The 27,404-nt window shown below is 36.9% G+C and overlaps 1 protein-coding gene and 1 pseudogene across 1 annotated transcript in view; both read right to left on the minus strand.

Annotated features, from left to right (window-relative positions):
- The window catches only part of RANBP17 (RAN binding protein 17), a 428,276-nt gene that overhangs the window by 384,999 nt on the left and 15,873 nt on the right, over nt 1-27,404 (minus strand). Inside the window, exons 3-5 of the mRNA XM_023218928.3 lie at nt 24,485-24,575; nt 14,001-14,167; nt 10,454-10,519 (exon numbers count right to left, since the gene is read on the minus strand). Of these exons, the coding sequence (XP_023074696.1) occupies nt 10,454-10,519; nt 14,001-14,167; nt 24,485-24,575 (324 nt within the window). The remainder of the gene's footprint in view (nt 1-10,453; nt 10,520-14,000; nt 14,168-24,484; nt 24,576-27,404) is intronic.
- LOC111547234 lies at nt 2,216-9,645 on the minus strand (annotated as a pseudogene).

A 27,404-nucleotide genomic window follows, 5' to 3' on the forward strand; every position in this document is an offset into this window, starting at 1 on the left:
AATATGTATTAATTACAACCGAGAAAAGAATAAGTCTACAATGGGGGAGCCCAGAGGAGTTCATCTTAATTAAGAGATCAAAGTGAACATCATCAGTAATGTGACAAATCATCACGTGCTTCCTGATAGGCGGCAGTGAGACGGCCACAGTATCATTTCTGTGATATTCCTGACAAATTCACATAAGCTGAATCTAATAATGAGAAAATATCAGACAATCCCAAATTGAGGGACGTTTTACAAAACAACTGGCCTATAATCTTCATAAATGTCAAGGCCATGAAAGTGAAAAAGATTGAGAAATTTTTCTCCAGTTTGAAGGAGACTAATAAAACAGAAGAACTAAATGTGATACACAATCTTAAACTGGTTCTTTTGCTAGAAAGAGTGTTTTGAGGATAACCGGTAAAACTTGAATGGGGTATGAAGATTATATAGTGGGAATAATTCCAGTGTTCATTTTCTGATTTTAACATTGTATTGTGGTTATGGAGAAGAACGTCCTTGTGTGTAGGAAATACACTAAATTCCCTGGCGGTGGAGAATCATGTCAGCAACTTAGTGTCCCATAGTTGAGAAAAAACTTCTCTAGACTATACTTACAACTTTTCTGTAAGTTTGCTAATTTAAAAAAAGAAGCTAACCTGTTGCTCTCTAAACTACACATTTACCAGAACTTCACATTAACTAGTGATACTCTATCTCAGTTGTACTCTATCACTCTTATCTCAGTGATACTCTAAACACAGCAAACTCTCATTTCCAGAGGAGACTATTTTCCTATTATGCTGAGAAGCAGGAAATGAATCAAACTGCTAGTTTCAAAATTAGCAAAAAGTTGTAAAATGAAGATGACAAGTACATGAGATTATCATACTATTCTCCTCACTTTTATGAAAATATTTAAATGTAATTTTTTTGGAAGGAAGCTACAGTTCTTTAGACATATTTAGAGTTCAATAAGATTATCCCTGTCATAACATCCCTGCCAACACAGTATTATTAATACATACCTATGTACACACAAACACACAGCACATACTCTGGGGTGGAGGAGTCAGGAAGGTGACAGCCATGATAAGTTAAGAGATCACTTTAAATTTTAGAAATCCATCCTATAAATCTAAAAATATTTTCTAATTTCTGATTGAACACAAGTAGAAAATGGTTCTTTTGTATTTTTTTATGCACATGGCTATATTGTTACTCCAAAGGGAGTTGGCAAGTGATCCTGGGTATGCAAGCTCTTCTACATATATACATCTCTATGTGTGCATGGACATGCATGCACACATGCAAACACGTACCACTGAAGATGACAGTTTTTAAACACTACATTCCTCTTTATTATAAAATTATTCCACATAGAACCCAACTTCTGCTTTCATTCTGTTTAAAACCATGTTATGTGCAAACGAACAGGTGATAACATGTTCAGATCACAAAAGCACTGTTGGGGAGAAGTACAGCTTCTGAAAACTCCCCCTGTACAGGGTAAAAATCCAAGCTAGGAGCCATAAAGTGAAAAAAGGCCTGTTTTGTTTTTTAATATGAACATTTATTATTATAAAATCAACTGATTTGATAAGAAAGTAATTATTTAAAAAACGTAATACCAATACATGTTAAGTATACAAATTAGAATTCTTTTGAACAAACAAGTTCTTATCTAAAGAAGAAACAAAACCTCTTTTAACAGTTGGAATAAAATCTATCCCTGAATAGTTAATGGATAGTACACAGAAATATTTATATTATGTTCCTCTACTCCCAGTACCTATTTTTACAGAATCAGGAGAATTTAAATAGAGTATCAAAATATAAATGATAAATAAATATCTGTACAATATTTTTATCGAAGACATGACTATCAGTGCATAAATGTCTAAATAAGAGGTTACAAATATGACATAATACTGAAGAACTCCATTCTCTCAATTTTAGAAAGGGGGACTTTTCTGAGGACAAATGTCTGAAGTTCAGGTACTACGATTTCACTAATTTCACACATTGGTATTATCAACAAATTGTGATTAAACAGAAATCACTCTTTTAGACAAAAATATTTCCTACCATTAAAAACAAACTGGACTTTCTGAATCTCAAAGAAATGCTGAAACAGAAAGGTGAGAAAAAACAATGTGAAATTAAGAAAGTATTTTGGAGGGTTTCTTTTTTACACGGCTATGCTTAGGCTGGGTAAACCTTGCACAGGTTATGTTTTTTGTGGCGTCCACTCACACAGTTGTGGCCACTCCCATATGAGTGCTGATAAAAATAACACAGCTTCTGTGAAATAGCTTTCTTCCATCCCTTCAACTTGTAGACAGTGATGAAGGTGAGCTCTTTTCTTGCAGAGCCTCATGAATCTCTCTTTCAGTTCCATGAATGTCGGCTTCACACGTGTGTTATTTGCTAAAGCTAATAATGAATAAAAATGGCCCAGAGGAGGGACAAGCTGGTCTTCTAGCCTCCTTGATTCCAGGAGACAAATTGTAGAGATGATTTTAATCTTTCAATATCTCTGCGAAGATGTAAAATCTGTACATTTCCTCTAACCATGAGCACGCAGGTGAGGTAAAGACTATGTTTGGGGTCTGCCTGAAGCAGCTGGTGATCTTTACTGAAGGCATCTGAAAACATCTGATCCAATCTTTTAGTAGGAATGCTAACATCCGCCAGCGTACATAGAGGTGTTAGGATTGATACAAGATAATGAAGCTAAGGAAAAGGAACCAAATTCATGCTGATTTCATTATAGTCCTTATTAAGGGACCCTTCAAATCTTGCAGAGCTTGTTAGGTTGAGCAAATTTGCCACAATGTTGCTGACTGCAACAAAGGGCTTATTATGCCGCTTTTTAAAGTCACAGCACTTGAAGTGCATCTACAGTTGTACCCAACTTTTCAGAATTCACTATGAGGTCAATTTTTTGCTAATGATGTCAAATAAAGATTGTCAATGGGCAACACACAGTCTGCACGCTCATTAAATTCCTTCATCGCCAAGATGCCATTATGAGGTAAAGTTATGATATCCTCCTCACCGGAAGGATAAATGGAGGTCATAAATCTACAAACTTCTGGGAATTCACCTTCAAGCATCTTTAAAAGAAATGTGCCAAGTGGCACCTGGAACACTAGCAAAACAGAAGTTTGTGAAAAGTGGTCTAGAGCAGAGGATCCCACCTCCACGGAGCTCAGCAAGCTAAGATTAACTGGCTTGAAATTCTTGCAGCCAGCACAACAGTCTGAAGTCAACCTGGGATGCTCCAGCTTGGTGGGGGTGAGGGGCATCCACCATTACTGAGGCTTGAGTAGGCGGTTTTGCCCTCACAGTATAAACAAAGCCACTAGGAAGTTCAAAATGGGCAGAGCCCACCACAGCAGCCAGACTGCTTCTGCAGATTCCTCCTCTCTGGGCAGGGCATTTCTGAAAGAAAGGCAGCAACCCTAGTCAGGGGCTTACAGTTAAAACTCCCATCTCCCTGGAACAGAGCACCTGGGGGAAGGGGCAGCTGTGGGCACAGCTTCAGCAGAGGTAAATGTTCCTCCTTGCCAGCTCTGAAGAGAGCAGGGGATCTCCCAAGCTCTGCTAAGGGACAGACCCCCATGCCTCCCGACTGGGAGACATCTCCCAGCAGAAGTCAACAGACACCTCATACAAGAGAGCACCGGCTGGCATCTGGCGGGTGCCCCTCTGGAACAAAGCTTCCAAAGGAAGAAACAGACAGCAATCTTTGCTGTTCTGCAGCCTCCACTGGTGATAGCCTCTGCTGGTGATACCCAGGCAAACAGTGTCTGGAGTGGACCTCCAGCAAACTCTAGCAGACCTACAGCAGAGGGGCCTGTTAGATGGAAAACTAACAAACAGAAAGCAATAGCATCAGCATCAACGAAATGGATGTCCACACAAAAACTCCACCCGAAGGTCACCAATATCAAAGACCAAAAGTAAATTAATCCACGAAGATGAGGAAAAACCAGTGCAAAAAGGCTGAAAATTCCAAAAACTGGAACATCTATTCTCCTCCAAAGGATCACGACTCCTCGCCAGCAAGGGAACAAAACAGGACGGAGAATGAGTTTGACGAATTGACAGAAGGAGGCTTCAGAAGATGGGTAATAACAAACTCCTCTGAGCTAAAGGAGCATGTTCTAACCCAATGCAAGGAAGCTAAGAACCTTGAAATAAGGTTAGAGAAATTGCTAACTGGAATAACTAGTTTAGAGAAGAACATAAATGACCTGATGGAGCTGAAAAACACAGCACAAGAATTTTGTGAAGCATACACAAGTATCAATAGCCGAATTGATCAAGCGGAAGAAAGGAGATCAGAGATTGAAGAACAACTTAATGAAATAAAATGTGAAGACAAGGTTAGAGAAAAAGAAATGAAAAGGAATCAACAAAGCCTCCAAGAAATATGGGACCATGTGAAAAGACCAAACCGACGCTTGTTTGTTGTACCTGAAAGTGACAGGGAGAATGTAACCAAGTTGGAAAATACTCTTCAGGATATTATTCAGGAGAACTTCCCCAAACTAGCAAGACAGGCCAACGTTCAAATTGAGGAAATACGGAGAACACCACAAAGACACTCCTAGGGAAGCGCAACCCCAACACACATAATCGTCAGTTTCACCAAGGTTGAAATGAAGGAAAAAATGTTAAGAGCAGACAGAGAGAAAGGTTGGGTTACCCACAAAGGGAAGCCCATCAGACTAACAGCAGATCTCTCTGCAGAAACCCTACAAGCCAGAAGAGAGTGGAGGCCAACATTCAACATTCTTAAAGAAAAGAATTTTCAACCCAGAATTTCATATCCACCCAAACTAAGCTTCATAAGCAAAGGAGAAATAAAATCCTTTACAGAGTTTTGTCACCATCAGGCCTGCCTTACCAGAGCTACCGAAGGAAGCACTAAATATGGAAGGGAAAAACTGGTACCAGCCACTGCAAAATCATACCAAATTGTAAAGACCATCCACACTATGAAGAAACTGCATCAACTAACAGGCAAAATAACCAGGTAGACTCAATGACAGGATCAAACTCACATACAACAATACTAACCTTAAATGTAAATGGGCTAAATGCCCCAATTAAAAGACACAGACTGACAAATTGGAAACAGTCAAGACCCATCAGTACGCTGTATTCAAGAGACCCATCTCATGTGCCTTTGTACATAGCCTACACACACAGGCTCAAAATAAAGGGATGGAGGAACATTAACCAAGCAAATGGAAAGCAAAAAAAAGCAGGGGTTGCAATCCTAGTCTCCAATAAAACAGAATTTAAACGAACAAAGATCAAAGGAGACACAGAAAGGCATAATGTTAAAGGGATCAACGCAACAAGAAGAGCTAACTATCCTAAATATATATGCATCCAATACAGGAGCACCCAGATTCATAAAGCAAGTCCTTAGAGACCTACAAAGAGACTCAGACTCTCACATAATAGTGGGAGATGTTAACACCCCACTGTCAATATTAGAGAGATCAACAAGAAAGAAAATTAACAAGGATATTCAGGACTTGAACTCAGCTCTGGACCAAATGGACCCAATAGACATCTACAGAACTCTGCACCTCAAATCAACAGAATATACATTCTTCTCACCGCCACATCATACTTATTCTAAAATTGACCACATAATTGGAAGTAAAGCAATCCTCGGGAAATGCAAAGAACCAAAATCGTAACAGTCTCTCAGACCACAGTGTAAGCAAATTACAACTCAGGATTAAGAAACTCACTCAAAACTGCACAACTACATGGAAACTGAACAACCTGCTCCTGAATGACTACTGGGGTAAATAACAAAACTAAGGCAGAAATAAATAAGCTATTTAAATCCAATGAGAACAAAGACACAATGTATCAGAATCTCTGGGACACAGCTAAAGCAGTGTTTAGAAGGAAATTTATAGCACTGAATGCCCACAACCAGAAAGCTGGAAAGACATCAAATTGACAACCTAACATCACAATTAAAAGATCTAGAAAAGCTGGAGCAAAAAAATTCAAAAGCTAGCAGAAGGCAAGAAATAACTAAGATCAGAGCAGAACTGAAGGAGACAAGAGACACAAATAAACCTTCAAAAAATCAATGAATCCAGGAGCTGGTTCTTTGAAAAGATTAACAGAATAATAGATAGATCACTAGTCAGACTAATAAAAAATAAAAAAGAAAGAGAGGGAAAAATCAAACGGACACAATAAAAAATGATAAAGGGGAGATCACCACTGATCCCACAGAAACACAAACTACCATCAGAGAACATTATAAACACCTCTACACAAATAAACTAGAAAATCTAGAAGAAATGGATAAATTCCTGGACACATAGACTTCCCAAGGCTAAATCAGGAAGAAGTTGAATCCCTGAATAGACCAATAATAGGCTCTGAAATTGAGGCAATAATTAACAGCTTACCAACCAAAAAAAGCCTGGGATCAGACAAATTCACAACCTAATTCTACCAGAGTTACAAAGAGGAGCTGGTACCATTCCTTCTGAAACTATTTCAATCAATAGAAAAAGAAGGACTCCTCCCTAATTCATTTTATGAGGCCAGCATCATCCTGATGAGTTGGGCAGAGACACAACAAAAAAAGAAAATTTCAGGCCACTAAACGTGATGAACATCAACTCAAAAATCCTCAATAAAACACTGGCAAGCCAAATTCAGCAGCACATCAAAGAGCTTATCTACCACAATCAAGTCGGCTTCATCTCTGGGATGCAAAGCTGGTTCAACACATGTAAATCAATAAACATAATCCATCACATAAACAGAATCAATGACAAAAACCACATGATTTTCTCAATAGAGGCAGAAAAGGCCTTTGATAAAATTCAATAACACTTCATGCTAAACACTCTCAATATACTAGGTATTGATGGAACATATCTCAAAATAATAAGAGCTATTTATGACAGACCCATAGCCAATATCATACAGAATGGGTAAAAGCTGGAAGCATTCCCTTTGAAAACCGGCACAAGACAAGGATTCCCTCTCTTACCACTCCTATTCAACGTAGTATTGGAAGTTCTGGCCAGGGCAATCAGGTAAGAGAAAGAAATAAAGGGTATTCAAATAGGAAGATAGGAAGTCAAATTGTCTGTTTGCAGATGACATGATTGTATATTTAGAAAACCCCATCGTCTCAGCCCCAAAACTCCTTAAGCTGATAAGCAACTTCAGCAAAATCTCAGGATACAAAATCAATGTGCAAAAATCACAAGCGCTCCCATACACCAATAACAGAGAGCCAAATCATGAGTGAACTCCCATTCACAACTGATACAAAGAGAATGAAATACCTAGGAATCCAACTTACAAGGGATGTGAAGGACCTCTTCAAGGAGAACTACAAACCACTGCTCAAGTAAGTAAGAAAGGACACAAACAAATGCAAAAACAGTCCATGCTCATGGATAGGAAGAATCAATATTGTGAAAATGGCCATACTGCCCAGAGTAATTTATAGATTCAATGCTATCCCCATCAAGCTACCACTGACTTTCTTCAAAGAATTAGATAAAGCTATTTTAAATTTCATATGGAACCAAAAAAGAGCCCATATAGCCAATACAATCCTAAGCAAAAAGAACAAAGCTGGAGGCATCACGCTACCTGACTTCAAACTATATTACAAGGCTACAGTAACCAAAACAGCATGGTACTGGTACCAATACAGATATGTAGACTAACGGAACAGAACAGAGGCCTCAGAAATAATGCCCCACATCTGCAACCATCTGATTTTTGACAAACCTGACAAAAACAAGAAATGATCCCCTATTTAATAAATGGTATTGGGAAAACTGGCTAGCCATATACAGAAAACTGAAACTGGGCCCCTACCTGACACCTTATACAAAAATTAAATCAAGATGGATTAAAGACTTAAACATAAGACCTAATACCATAAAAACCCTAACCTAGGCAATACCCTTAAGGACATAGGCCTGGGCAAACACTTCATGACTAAAACACCAAAAGCAATGACAACAAAAGCCAAAATTGACAAATGGGATCTAATTAAACTAAAGCGCTTCTGCACAGCAAAAGACACTATCATCAGAGTGAACAGGCAACCTACAGAATGGGAGAAAATTTTTACAATCTATCCGTCTGACAAAGGGCTAATATCCAGAATCCACAAGGAACTTAAACAAATTTACAACAACAACAACAATAAAAAAACCATCAAAAAGTGGGCAAAGGATATGTATGAACAGACATTTCTCAAAAGAAGACATTTATGTGGCCAACAACCGTATGAAAAAAAGCTCATCAACGGTCATTAGAGAAATGCAAATCTGTCAAAGGAGACAAAGAAGGGCATTACATAATGTTAAAGGGATCAATGCAACAAGAAGAGCTAACTATCCTAAATATATATGCACCCAATACAGGAGCACTCAGATTCATAAAGCAAGATCTCATCTCATGCCAGCTAGATTTGTAATCATTAAAAAGTCATGAAACAATAGATGCTGGAGAGGATATGGAGAAATAGGAATACTTTTACATTATTGATGGGAGTGTAAATTAGTTCAACCATTGTGGAAGACAGTGTGGCGATTCCTCAAGGATCTAGAACCAGAAATACCATTTGACCCAGTAATGCCATTACTGGGTATACACCCAAAGGATTATAAATCATTCTACTATAAAGACACATGCACACGTATGTTTATTACAGCACTATTCACAATAGCAAAGATTTGGAACCAACCCAAATGTCCATCAATGATAGATTGGATAAAGAAAATGTGGCACATATACACCATGGAATACTATGCAGCCATAAAAAAGGATGAGTTCATATCCTTTGCAGGGACACGGATGAAGCTGGAAACTATCATTCTCAGCAAACTAACACAGGAACAGAAAACCGAACACCGCATGTTCTCACTCCTAAGTGAGAGTTGAACAATGAGAACACATGGACACAGGGAGGGAAACATCACACACTGGGGCCTACTGGGGGTTAGGGGGATAGGGGAAGGATAGCATTACGAGAAATAACTAATGTAGATGGCTGGTTGATGGGTGCAGCAAACCACCGTGGCACATGTATACCTATGCAACAAACCTGCACATTCTGCACATGTATCCCAGAACTTAAAGTACAATAATAAAGAAAATATGGTTGTACATACACACGCAATGGAATATTTTAAAAAATAATAAAAAAGAAGAAGAAATGTGCCGAGTCCAGATCCTGATTCTCCTCCCACGGAATGTATTATAAAGAAACACTGTAAGCAATCACAGTGCTCTGCCAACTTTCTGAGTTTCTCTAAAACCTGGTCTTGAAAAAGACTGCCAAAAACTTTGTGATCCACAGCCCAATTATTTCCTGAGCCAGAAATATCAGTGATGAGCTGTTTGGTATCAAATACATCTCTCACTGGTCCCTGAAGAATTTCACTCACTATCCCTTCTTCCATGCCAATCAAGACGGCTGGTATCCACATTTCTAAAAAAGCTGCTTATTGCCTCATAATAAATTCCTTTCTGGCTGACCGCAGCATGCTCCCTTAGCACCAGGTCCCAGAAGCAGCAGCTGATCTGGTTTTCGCATTGGCCAACCAATATGACCACCAACTGGGTCATGCTGGTGCACAGCCAGCTGGGGGCGCTTGTGCCTCTGCATTCTACCTGCAACCCAAAAGGCCTGTGTTCATTGTTGTTGTTGCTGTTGTTGTTTGAGACTGAGTCTTGCTCTGTCACCCAGGGTGGAGTGCAGTGGCATGATCTCAGCTCACTGCAACCTCCGCCTCCCGGGTTCAAGCAATTCTCCTGCCTCAGTCTCCCCAGTAGCTGAGATTACAGGCGCCCATCACCATGCCTGGCTAATTTTTTTATTTTTAGTAGAGATGGGAGTTTCTCCATGTTGGCCAGGGTGGTCTCGAACTCCTCACCTCAGGTGATCCACCTGCCTCAGCCTCCCAAAGTGCTGGGATTATAGGCGTCAGCCACCGCACCCAGCCAAAAAAAGGCCTGTTTTTTTTATGAGTACTGCTGCATATCCACTGTTGAGAACCAATTCCTCAAACCACCTCTATTTTATTTGTAAGTGAATAAAGGTTTGTTTCTCTTTTGCATATATTTCTTATGGTTAGCGTATTATAATATATACGAGGTAAAAGGACAATTCTCCAAGTGCCCATGTAGCAAGAACCATGTCTAATTCTCTGTTCTTTGTAATACTCTGTACTGTTGCAGATATTTTCAATAACAATGCAAATATTCCACCACTTAATTACCCCATCAATAAAACAGACAGACACAAAAAAACTTGATTATTCAGAGTTTTATGCCACAAAAAGAAGGCTGTCTATTTTGCCACAAATAAATGCAGAAAAGAAACAGCATTACTTAAACAAACTCAGGCTCCTGTTAGATGGAAAGGCTTGCTTACCAGGTTCATTTCCTGAGTCAATTCAGAAAGGATTATTACTCCTATTACGCAGTGTTCCACAGTACCCTTTGGAGAAAATAGCAAAGTTTAGTCTAAGTGGAGACAAATGATTGGTTCTTAATGTGTGCACCAAGTAATATTTACAAACAATTAAAGACTAAAACACCACATTTACTTAATCAAAAAATTGAAATAAAATTTTAAAATACAAAGAAAAATCACTATGATTTCTATAAACAAAATAATTTCAAACCTATTTTTTGAAGGATAAATTTAGGTACACAGAGCTAAATGGGAAAAAGCTCCTACCTTATAAATGCAAGATACTCAACAAAATGGTTCCAGCACTTAGGACAAATAATAAACTAAGTTTCAAAATACAAGAATTTAGCTTAATACTTTTTATAAGACCAAGATTAAAAATAAGCAAGAAATGCTTTTAGCTGTATAATTTGCTAAAAGCCTACTGAGATAGAGGCACTCAATAAATAAATAATAAATAGCTCAGGAACTAATTCAAATCTCTTGTTCTAACATCAGATAGGATCACTTAGGCTCTTTTAACATTAATTGTTCATGTATATGCAATTGTTACATACCTATAATGATGGCATGTAAAGTACAATGCAATGGGATAAATACATGACTATACAATGTTTTTAATTTAATCAGCTTCCAATTTAACCTCAAATTTTCCATCATTAAAATTCAGACTTTATATGCACATTACTAACAAACTACCCTTGTGTGAAATCATACTGGAATTATGAAAATCATAAATGTGGCATCCTATTACATTGCAATCATTTTTAAAAACTGACATAGATGATAGATACACTTTTCAAATCTTAATTTTATAGTTGGTCATCCCTTTTAACTATCACAGAATTCCATTATCACTAGATGTAATTAAATTCAAATTATCTCAGAACAAAAAAAGTCCCACAATTTTTGCATTTTAATTATTTATGGTCTTTCAGGATAGTCTGAGTGTCTGAACTAAGCTCCAGATTTCCTACACACTGAAACATCCATCCTATATGTATACCAGGTTCGTGTTCCCCAAAGTGTGGCAACCTGACCAATTGCTAGAACCAGCTGACTGATGATCTACAAACTCAATTCTAATCTGAAAATAGTTAGTGGTCTGTGACACAATAAAGAGCATGTAACAGATTACAAAACAGCTAAGTCACAAAGTACACTGTTTAGGTTAGCTGGCTTTTTTTTTCATAGCAAGTCTTTCTCAATGAAGAAGGTACTATGTTCATTTACAGTCTTACATAAGCTCCTTATCGTGCTGAAGACCAGTAATTTGAATAGCACTGCCCTAGATGACAGTAGGATCTCCTGAGTATATAAGTAGAAAGGAGACACATAAGTATGTTTGGAGTGTGGCAGCAAGAGGGCTGTAATAATAGAAAAAAGAGAACGCACAGAAGTTCAGGCTGTTAAAGACGTGACAAACTTAAAATAATTTTTAGGACAAAATTCACAAAAGCTACTAATACCCAAAGGAACCATACGGTAATATTCTAGAATACTAAAACACTAAAGCCAAAATTGACTTTCTCATGATGCAGGGTCAGGGTTAGGTCAAGAAAGATATATATATATATATATCTAGAAAACAAGTACTAACTATTCTGTGATGATACTATTATATAATAAACTTTCAAGCTAAAACATTTTGCTTCTTTTGGTCTTCTAGAACTGGTAAAAGTACATTGAATCCCAACTTAAGTTGAGCTTACTGGCCACTAAAGAGGGAGCTTGAGATATGTTAGCCAACAAGAATTTCATTCAGTTTCAGTCTTGATTTTATTTTAAAAGAATTGCATGGTTGCTTCTTGTCTACTCAAATAAGTTTTGATGAACAACCTTAGTAAAAGACAAAAGGGGGATGATGCTACTGTGCTTGCCAAAATTACAAATGCAACTCTGAAGTGTGAAGTTCATACTTGTTCTGAATAAACTACCCTTCTGCCCTAGTATAAACTGACCTCCTCAGAGCTAGGAACACTTATTCCTGTAAAGTTCTAAACAATCAAATATTTGTTAACCAGGTTTTAACAACATGGATAAGACAGAAGCAGCACAACCTAGCATTTCATATTCTGAGGTTTCCAGCCCTGCACTATATGATGAAGTGATTTCTTACACAGAGGTTGAATTTTAAAGTTACTGCATAAAAGTAAAATCTCCAAAAGTCAAAATTGCCCATACTCAACCATGAACCAAAATTGAACCATCTCTCTATTAATCAAAACTGTCAATTTTTCCTCAAGAATACTAACAGATCATGTTCCTTGTTTTTTGGTTTTTTTTTTTTTTTTTTGAGACGGAATCTCGCTTTGTCACCCAGGCTGGAGTGCAGTGGTGTGATCTCCACTCACTGCAAGCTCCACCTACCGGGTTCACGCTGTTCTCCTGCCTCAGCCTCCCAAGTAGCTGGGACTACAGGCGCCCGCCACCACGCCCAGCTAATTTTTTGTGTTTTTAGTAGAGACGGGATTTCACCATGTTAGCCAGGATGGTCTCGATCTCCTGACCTCATGATCCACCTGCCTCGGCCTCCCAAAGTGCTGGGATTATAGATGTGAGCCACCGTGCCCAGCCCAGGTCGTTTCTTTAGCTGGACATCAGATAAAATAGTTTTCTGCTACTTGGGAATTACGTTTGTATGAAAAAATATATACATATGTCTTCAAATATCTGAATCATACTGAGCAAGGCATGACACTCCTCCTAAGTAAGAGTTAACAGGAAACAAGAGCAGATTCAGGTTTCCCTAAATCATCTCAGGACATGGAATCACTGGCATAATTTAGTTTATTGCTTTCCTACCTTTATTTCTTTTTCTTTTTTGGCAGTCCATATATCTGAATTTATGTAAGTTAAATGTGCATATGCTATGACTTTATTTTAATCACTTAGGTTAAAAATACTGTTTTTAAAATAACCATTTATTGACAAATAATAGCTGTACCTATTTGATACCTATACACAACGTGTAATGATCAAATTGAAAATATTCTTGAGAAACTAATATAGTCAATGTGGTATAGCGTAAAAATTTTAAAATGTATCATAAGTTGGAGGCTTGTTAAAAGTGCTAGTTGTATGGTTTAATCAGTCACCACAATGCAATCTTACAGAAATTTAACCCCTCTAAGCCTGTTTTCTTATTTACAAAATAAAATCCATTTCATTTTAGGTTGTGACAAACATTTAATTACATAATCTATGAAAAGCATTATATACATATTTTATATATATACAGTACATAGACATATATGTCATAAACGAATATACATTTTGAAATTAGAAAACACGATTATTTACATTCTTCTGGTTTGGAAATTGTGTAACAGCAAGACCCTCATTTACTGACAATAAATGATAAAGGATCCAGAGGATAAATAATACATCTTAATTAACATGGTACTAGTAGTCACAAAACAAACCATATGGCGTTAAGAAGAGCAGTATTCTAAACCAAAAAAGCAAGTAGTGATGTTCTAACAATGTAGCAACGACTTCTTACCTGGAGAAACTTCTTCACATCAGCAATAATTTCTCTGAAGACAAACTGCTCTTTCTGAACCTCAAACCACCCCAACTTAGTGATTTTAGCAATGACTTGAATAAGAGCTTGGATGACAAAGGGGGCCAGCTTGGGTTGTGATGCCACATAATTCAGAATGTAGTTTCCTACAAAGAAAACACTCCATGATCATTTGGACTTTTCAGAAACAACACAGTGTGAATCATATGAAGAAAGAGAGGTGGGGGTGAGGGGAAGGGGAGGGAGAGCATTAAGACAAATACCTAATACATGCAGGGCTTAAAACCTAGATGACAGGTTGATAGGTACAGCAAAACACCATGGCACATATATACCTATGTAACAAACCTCCATGTTCAGCAAATGTATCCCAGAACTTAAAGTTAAAAAAAAAAAAAAAAAGATTTTTGTCAACTTTAAACAAAAAAGTTGCAGTATTTGTGTGGGGGAAAAAAAAAAACAGAAAAAGAGGTGGCAATGACATGCTGTGACACTGTGACAAAAAGTTAATAGCTCTACTCAAGATATATATTTATTTATATAGTTATTTTATTAGGCTTGTTTTGGAAAAGCAAATTTGTTCCAATGCATTTGATATATTAGGGAAAAACTTGAATAGAACATTTCTGTTGTATACGTCACTTTTGCTTCTGCATGATTTTATCTATCAAAAAATGCTAGGAGAATGCAGAAAACTGAAACCAGGCTGATATGGTTTGGGTTTGTGTCCCTGCCCAAGTCTCATGTCCCCAGTGTTGGAGGAGGGACCTATTGTTGGGAGATGATTGGATTATGGGGGAAGATTACCATCTTGATGTTCTCATGATAGTAATTTTCACTAGATCTTCTTGTTAAAAGTGTGTAGCACCTCCCCCTTCTCTCTTCCTCCTGCTCCAGCCATGTAAAACATGCCAGCTTCCCCTTTACCTACTGCCATGATTGGAATTTTCCTGAGGCCTCCCCAGCCAGGCTACCTGTACAACCTGTAGAACCATGAGCCAATTAAACTTCTTTTCTTTATAAATCACCCAGTCTCAGATATTTCTTTATAGCATTGTGAGAACCGACTAATATAGAGGCCAAATTGAACTAAGCTACCAACAAAATGCATACACCTCAAACATCTACTATGTATCATCAACCCCACCCATCCTTATCTGGTACTATATTTTTCCATACTATTTCAGATCATCTTTCTTTCACCACTTTACAATAACTCACAAGCTGCATCCCTTCTGAGGCCCACTTCTATGAACAAACTTCACGTCTTCCCCAAGATAGAGTGTCATATTTATTGTACTATGTTTTTCTTAACCATTTAACATGTGTAAAACTCTACTAACCTTTGATTTGATTTCTACCTTTTTTAAAATATGTCACTGACAAGACTTTTACATTTTATTTTCATAATCTAATTTCTCTCATAAGCCCTGTGCTTTTTACTATGCAGCACTGCATAGCACAGTCACTTTTAGGAACATGTCATATGACAGCAAAAGTGACTATACACTGTCTTCTTGAGGTAGCATTAAAAATACAAATAAACCCTGTCTCTACAAAAAATTGTTAAAACACTAGCTGGGTATTGTGACATGCGCCTACAGTCCTAGCTACTCGGGATGCTGAGAAGGACGGTGCCACTGCACTTCAGCCTGGGTGACAGACTGAGATGCTGTCCCAAAAAAAACAAACACAAATAGTACAATATGATAAAATAAATATATTAATTCAAGAAAGCATGAGTAGAATAGGAAAGTCAAGCTTGTAATAAAGGTAATACACCACAACTGTTAAAAGTGGGTAGTAAATCCAGTTATGAGCTTTCTAGTTGACTAATGAAGTCAGATAACAAATACACCAAGAAGTCTTTCAGAAAATTACAAGAAGAATTTTTAAAAGAGAAAAAACTCCATTTCCACTGTGGCCTGAAAGGCCAGCATGCCATTTGGGAAAAGAGTAAAGAAAAGGTAAATACCTCAATATTTAATTAAAAACAGCCTTGATGGAAACAACTCCAAAATCCAAGATGTATTCACCAAGCATTCTTGATAATTGTAGTAAGATTCTTGAAATTTAAAAAAGTTCTTGTAACTATTATACTTCAACCTTAATTTTTATTAATATTAAAATATTGTTATACAATTAAAAAGATAAAATATATTTTGAAAAAAAGCATAATTTCCTTAGCATTAGGACAGATTTCAGAGAGGTTTCTCCTATGAATCACAGTAATATGGTTCTAAGCTTTGTTGCATGTAATCTTTTGTTTCAATAAAAAAACTTAAGAAGATGACATTGCTTCCTGAATATAAAAGAAAATCCAGTGTATTTACTTCAATTACACTTTTATTTTTAATATCTTGAAAATGCTCATCTTGGAGTGGGTACAGGCAAACCATATATGGGTAGTGGTAACCACTAGGAGGAGGACAAACTCAAAATAATAATAAAACAAACAAATGGGAGACAACCCAAGCTTCACATTGACAGCTAGATACCAACAAGGACACGCTCCCAGACTGCCCAAACAAAGGTACCCGGGGCCAACAAATTCATTATCTAAAGCAGAAAAAAAAATTCACTAGAATATGTTTCTGTTACTTTAGCTGAATGTTTTAGACAAAATATTCTCATGTTATGCTTTTTATACAAACTATAAGATTGTTCCAATTCAGTAAGCACCAATAATTACAATCATTTAAAACATCAGCAATCTTCTCCTCACTGGCACAATAGAGAAAAGCCATACTAAGAAGAAATGGAAATGTTCAGGAAGATACATGGGAGAATGGGAGAACAACCACCACAACAAACAGCTGGGAAAAACCCCAGATAAAAGTCAGTATAAAATTGGAAAGCTACACACTAGAGGTCCTTTGCGTGTCAAAGGCCTATATCACAGTAACAACAATATTTCATGTTTATGAAGCATGTCAGAAATTGTGAAGTGCTTCCCATCGAATACTTGATGTGGCTGTCATAGCAATGTGAAGATACTGCTATTATGTATTACCATTACTCTGTCTTATAGGCCAAAATTATGAAGGTCAAAAAGGTGAGATGACTGGGACTCTGAGTCAGGTTATTCTGGTCCATTCCGATTTTTTGTTTGTTTCCTGTTTCCAAATATTGGACAAACCATATATTTTAATAATAATTCATAATTCAAAACTCTAAATCCAAACTTGTAGATAGTCTTTCAGAGTATGCTACCTAAATATAAAAATAATCAAAACTCTAAATCCAAACTTGTAGATAGTCTTTTAGAGTATGCTATCTAAATATAAAAATAATATAAAAGAAAGGAGAAACATTCAATTTCTACCTTGGTCCCAAAAGCCAGTATGTCATTTAGGAAAGGAGAGAGACGATACACACCTCAAAATTTAACTAAAAATCCCTTGATGGAAACAACCTTAAATTCTAAGAACAGTGAGAAGTATAAGCTATAATCTATGTGTAGAGAGTTAGCTTATGAACTATTTGGAGAGAGAGTGTGAGAGAAAGAGAGGGCAGCAAAAGAAAACAAGGGGAGAGAGAGAGAACATGGAACCAAAAGAAATCACCAAAAAAAAAAAAAAAGCTAAAGAAAAATCACATGATAACATAAATAGATGCAGGAAAAGTATTTGACAAAATTCAACATGCACTGATGGTAAAAAAAACTCTCAGCAAACTAGGAATAGAGGACACCTTTCTCAATCTGATAAAGTACATCTACAAAAAACCTACAGTAAAATCATATTTAATGGTGAGAAACCTGAAGCTTTCTCACTAAGACTGGGAAAAAGGCAAGATGTCCCCTCTCACCACTGCTTTGCAACATAATACTGTCAGTCCTAGCTAACACAATAAGGTAAGAAGAAGAAATAGAATGCATATAGATTAGGAAAGAAGAAATAAAAGTGTCTGTGCTCACAGATGGTATGATAATCTATGTAGAAAATCTGAAAGAACTGACAAAAAAATTATGAACTAATAAATGATTACAGCAAGGTTACAGAACACAGGTTAATGTTTACCAAAGTCAATTACTCTGCTTTACCACCAAGTGGAACTTGAAATAAAACACAGAATAATTTACATTATACCCTCAAAAATGAAATATTAATACTTAGGTTTAAATCTAACAAAGTATGTACAAGACCCATATGAGGAAAATTACAAAACTATAATAAAACAAACCAAAGAAGATCTAAATAAATGAATACATAGTACATGTTCATAGACAGGAAACTCAATACTGTCAAGATATCAGTACTTTCCAACTTGATCCAAAGATTCAATGCAATCCCAGTCAAAATCGCTGTATTTTGTATGTATCAATGAACTGATTCTAAAGGTTATATTGAGAGGCAAAAGACCCAAAATAGCCAACACAATACTAAAGAAGAAAAAAGTTGGAAGACTGACACTACCCCAGTTCAAGGCATACCATAAAGCTACGGTAATCAAGAGAGTGTGGTATCGGGGAAAGAAATGACATATCAACGGCTACAGTTTGAATGTCTGTCCCCTCCCATACCCATGCTGAAACTTAATTACCACTGTAACATCTTAAGAGGCAGAATCTTTAAGAGATGATTACACCAAGAATGCTTTGCCCATATGAATGGTTTAATGTCATTATTTCAGTAGTAGGTTCCTTTAAAAAGGATTTCAGCCCCCTTTTATCACTCTCTTTTGCCTTCTTTTTGCCCTCCCACCATGGGATAATGCACCAAGATGGCCCTCACCAGATGTCAGCCCCTTCATCTTTAACTTTCCATCCTCCAGAACTGTAAGAAATACATTTCTTTCAGCCAGGCGCAGTGGCTCACACCTGTAATCCCAGCACTTTGGGAGGCCGAGGCGGGTGGATCACGAGGTCAGGAGATCAAGACCATCCTGGCTAACTCACGGTGAAACCCCATCTCTACTAAAAATACAAAAAAAATTGGCCAAGCATGGTGGCACGCACCTGTAGTCCCAGCTACTTTGGAGACTGAGGCAGGAGAATCGCTTGAACATGGGAGGCAGAGCTTGCGGTGAGCCAAGATAGCACCATTGCACTCCAGGCTGGGTGACAGAACGAGACTCTGTCTCAAAAAAAAAAAAAAAAAAAAAAGAGAAAGAAATACATTTCTTTCTTGATAAATTACCCAGTCTCAGGTATTCTGTGGCAGCAGCACAAAACCAACTAAGATGTCAATCAACAGAACAGAATAAAAAACCCAGAAATAGACCCATATAAATATAGTCAATTGATCTCTGACAAAGGAGCAAAGGGAATAACAAAGTATGTTATGAGTCTTTTAAATATGAAAAAAGTCTTTTCAGCAAATAGTGCTGGAACAACTGGACATTCACATGGAAAAATTGAATCTTGACACAGATTATATGCCCTTCACAAAAATTAAAATGGTTCACAGACCTGAGTGTAAAACATAAAGCTATAAAACTCCTAGAAGATAAAATAAGAGAAAATCTAAGTGACCTTGGTTCAGTGATGACTTTTTAGATGCAACACCAAAGGCATGATCCACGAAAGAAAGAATGAATAAGGTAAACTTTGTAATGAAAATGAAAAATTTCTGCTCTGCAAAAGACACTGTCAAGAGAATAAAAAGCCACAGATCAGGAGAAAATATTTTCACAAGACATACCAAAGGAACCATTTTCCAAACTACACAAAGAACTCTTAAAACTCAAAAATAAGAATACAACCTGAAAAAAATGGGCCGATGACCTTAACAGATACCTCTCCAAAGAAGGTAACAGTTCACTCTTGAACAACATGAGTTTGAACTGTACAGAACCACTTACACGTGGATTTTTTTCAATAAATATATCAGAAAATTTTTTGGAGACTTATGACATTTTTTAAAAACTCAGATGTAGCCGGGCATAGTGGCTCACACCTATGATCCCAGTACTTTGGGAGGTTGAGGCAGGTAGATCGCTTGAGCTCAGCAGTTCGAGACCAGCCTGAGCAACATGGTGAAACCCCATCTCTACAAAAAATACACAAAAAATTAGCCAGGCATAGATGCTTTGTCCCTGAAGTTACTAAGTACCTTGCCGGTAAGGAAATACGTTTTAAAGTTCTTTTCATATTGGACAATGTCCCTGGCCACTCAGAACCCCATGAGTTCAATGAGGACATTAAAGTGGTCTATGTGCTCCCAAACACATCTCTAATTTAGCCTCTAAATTAGGGGGTCATAAGGACCTTTATTCAAAGCTCATGACACACGGTACTGTATAAAAAGGACTGTCAACACTATGGAAGAGAACTCCCACAGAGAGAACATTCATGAAAGTCTGGAAGGATTTTACCACTGAGGATGCCACTGTTGTTACAGAAAAAGCCATGAAATCCATCAAGCCTGAAACAATAAATTCCTGCTGGAGGAAGCTCTGTCCAGATGTTGTACACGACTTCACAGGATTTACAACAGAGCCAATCGAGGAAATCGTGAGAGAGACTGGATATGGCAAAAAAAAAAAAAAAAAAAAAAAAAAAGGAGGAGAGTGAAGGTTTCAAGATACGGATCTTGGAGAAATTCAAGATCTAATAAAGCTAATAGGTAGTTTTCATATGAACCATTTTTAAAAAATCAAATATGTTTCAATGGACACTACTGTTTACAAGCAATATTAAAGAAGATAAAACAACACTTATTAATAGGGACAAATACACCACAAAGTGCAGGATCAGTGCAATAAATTCACAAAACTATATTACAGCTAATCAGTTTAAGAATTGTTCCCAAGTCAGTCACATTTTTGGCCCCCAGAAGTGCATTCCTACAGATTTCAACTACTCTAAATTTTTAGCTACAAAGAGGTCAAGAATGATTATTAAGAGGCTTTCCAAGGCGTTACAAAATCTTTGTAGACCAGAGATCAACTATCACCACTGCAAGTCTGCTCTTACCAACAGCTCTTACATTTTTCAGGAAGAAATCTCCAGGAAAAGAGTCACACACCAGTACAGTCACTATCTCCTATGCCAAACCTAGGGAACTGAAATGGACGATATTACCATAAAATGAGAATTTTGAGATTTATCTTTAAAGGTTTATTCCAATCTCAAAAAGTAGTCAGAGAAGATTATCTTCTACTGAAATAAATCTTGGCTAAATATAGAAGACTTCTGTACTTTACTGCTGTTCTTCAAGTAAAAGTCATAGACATGAGTCTTAACCTACTGTATACTATAACTAAAGTCAGCTGAAAACCTAAAATTAAAAGTATGCTAAAAATCCAGAATCTTTTGGAAGTCTGCTACTAAAAAGCCATTAAGGATTTACTAACTTCAACTCTAAGTAAAGGGAACAAAAGTCTAAGCCTGTCAGACATCCCTCATTTGAAAGAAAAGATCAAAGTTTCCTACAAATTGCTAAGTTTTACACAAGGGAGAAACCTACACCTACTAGGGAATCTAACAAAAGAAACACCAGAATTTACAGAAGATGATTTCATGGAGATGAGTGCATCTGAACCAGTGCCACATGATTAGGTAGAAGATGTAGTAGAAACAGCAGTGCCGGGAAAAAAAAAAATTAACATTAGACAACCTGGCAGAAACGTTTCCATTATTCCAACTTCTTTTATGACATGGACCTTTCTATGATACAGGCTGAATTTAAAGTGAACATAGAAGGACTGGTACTTTATAGAAACATTTTTAAAGAAATGAAAAAGCAAGAGTCAGACAGAAATTACAATGCATTTCCATAAAGTTATACCCAGTGCTCCTGCCTTTTCTGCCTTCTCTAGTTCTGCCACCCCAAGACCGTAAGACCAATCTCTCATCTTTCTCTTTCCCAGCCTACTCAGTGTGAAATTGTAAGGATAAAGATCTTTATGATGATCCACTTCCACTTAATGAATAGTAAATACATTTTAACTTTCTTATAATTTTTCAAATAATATTCTTTTCTCTAGCTTACTTTATTCAAAGAATATAGTATATAACACATATAACATACAAAATATGGATTGGTCAGCCTGTTTTTATGTTACTGGTAAAGCTTCCAGTCAACAGTAGACTATGAGTGGTTAAGTTTTGGGGAAGTCAAAAGTTGTAAGTGAATTTTAGACTGCACAGGGGGTCAAAGCCCCTAATATCTGCACTGTTCAAGGGTCAACTGTACAGATGTCAAATAAGCACATAAAAAGGTGCTGTATATCATATGTTCTCAGGGAAACACACATTAAAACAAGGGGATACTACTACACATCTATCAAAATAGCCAAAATGCAGAAAATGTCACCTGCTGGCAAGGATGTGGTGCAACAGGAACTCTCACTCATGGCTGGTGGGAATGCAAAATGGTACAGCCACATTGGAAGACAGTGTGGTGGTTTCTTATAAAACTGAACATACTCTTAACATACGATCCAGCAATTGTGCTCTAAGGTATTTATCCAAAGGAGCTGAAAATGTTTGGGCACATAAAAACCCACATATATATGTTTATAGCAGCTTTATTCATAATTATCAAAACTTGGAAGCAGCCAAGATGCTCTTCAGTAAGTGAATGGGTAAACTGCGGTACACCCAGACAATGAAGAATTATTCAGTGCTAAAAAGAAATGAGATATCAAGCCATGAAAAAAACATGGAGGAACCTTAAATGCATATTACTAAGTGAAAGCAGCCAATCTGAAAAGCCTACGTGTATCTGATACCTCAGGCTGTATGATTCCAACTATATCATATTCTGGAAAAGGCAAAGCTATGGAGACAGTAAAAAGATCAGGGTTGGGGGAGGATGGGATGAATAGGCAGAGAACACAGCAAATTTTTAGTGCAGTAAAACTATTCTGTATAATACTATATTGGTGGATACATGTCATTGTATTAAGACATTTGTCAAAATCCACAGAAATACAACATCAAGAGTGAACCCTAATGTAAATTATCGACTTTGGTTAATGAGGATGTGTGGACGTAGGTCCATCAATTGTAACAAATGTACTACTATGGTGCAGGATGTTAATAGTTGGGAAGCTGTGCATGTGTGGCAGCAGGGGGTATATGGAAATTATCTGTACTTTGTGCTCAATTTCGCTGTGAACCCAAAACTGCTCTAAAAAAATTAAATATATTTAAAAGGTATGTGTGGAAAAGTATAAGAAACAAAATCACAAGTTTTATGACTTAGCTTTATATTATTTGAACCCTTATTTTTAAAACTGTAAACTCCTTTCCTTTGCTTTCTTAAGTAAAGTTCAACAGTAGATAAATCCTTCTCAAGGCTTTCTGTAGTACCTAAGACTCAGAGTGCTTACAGAAATAACAGTCACTATAGAGGAAAACAATGTATCATTCTGAGACTTCGACCATTCAAATTTAAACCTAAAGATCCATCACACACATTTTAACTTTTCTGATAAATATAAATTACGTTAACCTTGAGGCTGAACAGAAATGAGTCAACAATCTATTTCTAATATGAACAAAGATGACCAAAAACACCCCATACCTCAATTATTACAATTTTGTCCATATGAAATGCAAACTACTTACATACACACAAAAACTTAAAATACATTAACTCTGAAAAACATACTGCTACTTTATTGAATCATTTTTTCAAGTAAAATTCCAAGCACAGTTTATCCATACATAAATTATCTTCCTAATAAGAACCTGCTTTTATTTTACATATACCCCAAATGATTTTGATACAGCATCCTGAAAAATACTAGAGAGCTGAATTCTGTCCTGTCATTCAGTTGCATATCAAGTTAAGATAATGACTAAGAGCCTGGACTCTAAACAGGTAGAGGAGTTTTGAATCATAACTCTACTACTTTCTAGTTGTGTGATCTTGGGCACATGACAGAGCCTGTCTGCAAATCTAATTTCCTCATTTGTGAAATGAGGATAACTCAAAAATCTTATTTGGTGGATAAAATGAGATGGCACAAATCTTAATAGTACACAAAATGCTAGTTATTGTTTACTATTAAATAAATGCTTTTTTGGCTGGGCGCGGTGGCTCACACCTGCAATCCTAGCACTTTGGGAGGCCAAGGAGGGTGGATCACGAGGTCAAGAGATCAAGACCATCCTGGTCAACATGGTGAAACCCTGTCCCTACTAAAAATACAAAAATTAGCTGGGCATGGTATCGCACACCTGTAGTCCCAGCTACTTGGGAGGCTGAGGAAGGAGAATTGCTTGAACCCAGGAGGCGGAGCTTGCAGTGAGCTGAGATCACGCCACTGCACTCCAGCCTGGCGACAGAGCGAGACTCTGTCTCAAAAAAAAAAAAAGCTTTTTTGATTAGAGATTGCTTTATGTAACACAACATTGTTCATCAATAGATGAGTAAATGAGACTTGATACTCATGTTTTAAAAAATGACAGACTCAAAAAATTTGCAATCCTAGTAATAGCTTAGTATATTTAAAAGAAGAAGTTTTTTTAAAGTACAGTTAGTGAAAAAGCATAAGAAGCCACTTACTGATGTCCATCCTCTGCTCAACAGGTAAAGGACTGACACGGCTGACAAGTTTTGAAAGACATGTTGCTGCAAGGAGCTGAGCATAGGATGTCTGTAAAGAATAATTTTATTTATTACTACCATAAATGAAATTAAAATAAAGCATTGTGATAGAAATGTTCTTCTGAGCAATAACAAAAATTCTTCTGGTTTTCCAAACAGGCAAATTTACAATAGATAAAATACATCAATTTGAGATACATATATACAGAAAAGGATACACATACACAGGCACACAATCTCTCATAAGAAATCATTAGTTGAGGGAGGTATAGACAGTCATCTCGAATAACAATAAGCAAACAGGAGAAATAAATTACTCAGTAAGTTCAAATAAAATACAGTACTCTTACCATGGTCTACAGCCCTACATCATCTGGTCTCTGATTATCTCTTCAAATTCATCTGATTCCATTCTTGACTTTGCTCTGACCATGATAGCCTTCAGGTTCCTTTCCATATCTTCCCCACCCTGACTTCCATGTTCCCTGAAACCCATGTCTGACTATATTCTCTCTGGCCCCCAATTATCTTAATACTATACTCAAACTCTCTAAATGCATGCTCACTCTTTAAAATTTGGTTCACGTATTCACTCCACCTCCTAGAAATTCTTGCAAAGATACTCCCTCTTTTTTTCTCTAGACCAGAGGCTGGCAAACTACGGCCCTTGACCAAATCCTGCCTGTTTTTACATAGGTTGTGATCTAAGAATGTTTTTTACAATTTTAAACAGCTTTTCAATTGTTCAAAAAAAATCAAACAATAACAATATTTTGTGACAGAAAAACATGTGAAATCCATATTTTGGTGTCCATAAAGTTTATTAAAACACAGCCACGCTCATTCATTTACACACTGCCTATGGCTGCTTTCACGCCACGATGGCAGAATTGAATAGTTAAGGCAGAGACCACATGTGGCGCTCAGTGCTTCCTACTGCTGCTCAGCGTATCATAAACCACAGTGAGGTGGGCACAACTCTACAGTGCCTAGAGAGCCATGGGTGTTGTCATGACATGACACATACCTTTTATTATTACCAGCACATGTCTATCATATCAAAATAAGAAAAGATAAAAGTGGACTTCAAATATCTAATTTTTAAGGCACAAAGGAGTGTGGACTATTCTTTTATTGATTACATGGCAAAACAATGTGCTTTTTATGCAATGGTACTATGGTTGTCCTAAAAGAATATAATACACACTGACAATATCAGACCAAGTAATATCCCCAATATTCCCATCACAATATTCCCAACTCAGGAAATCAAAAGTCAGAAAAAATAGAAAATTTGATTATCTCATCACAGTAGACTGTCTTTACAAATATAAAAAATGAGACTGCAACCAAAGTTTCCAAGTGGCTCATTTGTTAGCCAATCACACAGCCATTTACCAATGATGAGTTAATTAAATCACCATTGTTTTATTATAGCGGCCAAAGTTATGTGTACAGAGAAAATAAGATTACTATTTTCTGGTGGGAACAAATTCTCAAAGAGTTGAAGACATTGGAACAACATCAAAAGTCAATTTGAAAACAAGACAAATGATTTGGAAAGGTTCTCCTTAAGTCTTGATGAGTAGACAGATGTTTCTCATAACGCTCATACTCTTAATTACCAATACTTACTATCTGTTTATTCTAGAAGTCAATGCTGAGTGTGAAGCAACTAAAGAATTGGCCTCTACGAAAGCTGTGGGAGAACTACAGGCCAGAATATTTTCAAAGAAGTTGAGGACACATTAATTCAATATAAACTGAAGTAGAATCTGCTATGATATGTCACCCTAGTGGTAAAAACATATGGAGCAGAAAAGGGCTTAGCTGAATAAATTTACAAAGCTTGTGAAAAATGTAACATGTTTAAAGCCTATGGTTATTCACCATATTGTTCACCAGCAGATACTGTGTGGTAAATACATGAATCTATTTTTTTTTTTGAGATGGAGTCTCGCTCTGTCGCCCGGGCTGGAGTGCAGTGGCGTGATCTCAGCTCACTGCAAGCTCCGCCTCCCGGGTTTACGCCATTCTCCTGCCTCAGCCTCCCAAGTAGCTGGGACTACAGGTGCCCGCCACCTCGCTCAGCTAGTATTTTGTATTTTTTTAGTAGAGACAGGGTTTCACCAGGTTAGCCAGGATGGTCTCGATCTCCTGACCTCGTGATCCACCCGTCTCGGCCTCCCAAAGTGCTGGGATTACAGACTTGAGCCACCGCGCCCGGCCATGAATCTATTTTAAGTTAATGAATCAGTAGTATTAACAGTGGACTTCATTCACTTTTGTGAACTTCAGTTCTGTTCATTTCTATAAGATACAGAAGCAGTATCTGAATATTCTGTATTGGAAATAATATCCTCTCTTGTCTCATTACACAATAGTTTAATAGCTTATCAGTGATAAAAGTTTTACTGCTATTTTTTTAGCTTAGGAATAAGGCTAAATTTTCTGAATGAGACAACCAAGTCACTATTGTTCAACACTAAATGGCTTTGGAACTTACTTTTTGCTGCAAAATTGATAACGTTCCTTAATAAATTCAACTTAAAATTACAAAATTGCCTAAAAAGTGCTTAGAACCTATATGCAGAACTTATACTGCAGTAAAGCCATTTTGATAATGTCATTTGAATTGCAAGTAATGTCAGGTAGCTTTATATACTTCCCACATTGTCAAAAGTTAAAACAAGTAGTGAGATCTCTATTCAGAGATATATTTTCTGAACTTCAACTACAGGTCCAGCTTCAGATCGTGATGCAAGTGTAAAGGCAATTTCCATATTATAAAATCCATTTAACTGTGCAATTAAGAGCTCCCACCTAATCTTCAATTGGAAGTGGTCAATCTGCAGTATAATGACATGCTAAAAGGCAA

The sequence above is a fragment of the Piliocolobus tephrosceles genome, chromosome 4, assembly GCF_002776525.5.
Source record: "Piliocolobus tephrosceles isolate RC106 chromosome 4, ASM277652v3, whole genome shotgun sequence".
Taxonomy (NCBI): domain Eukaryota; kingdom Metazoa; phylum Chordata; class Mammalia; order Primates; family Cercopithecidae; genus Piliocolobus; species Piliocolobus tephrosceles.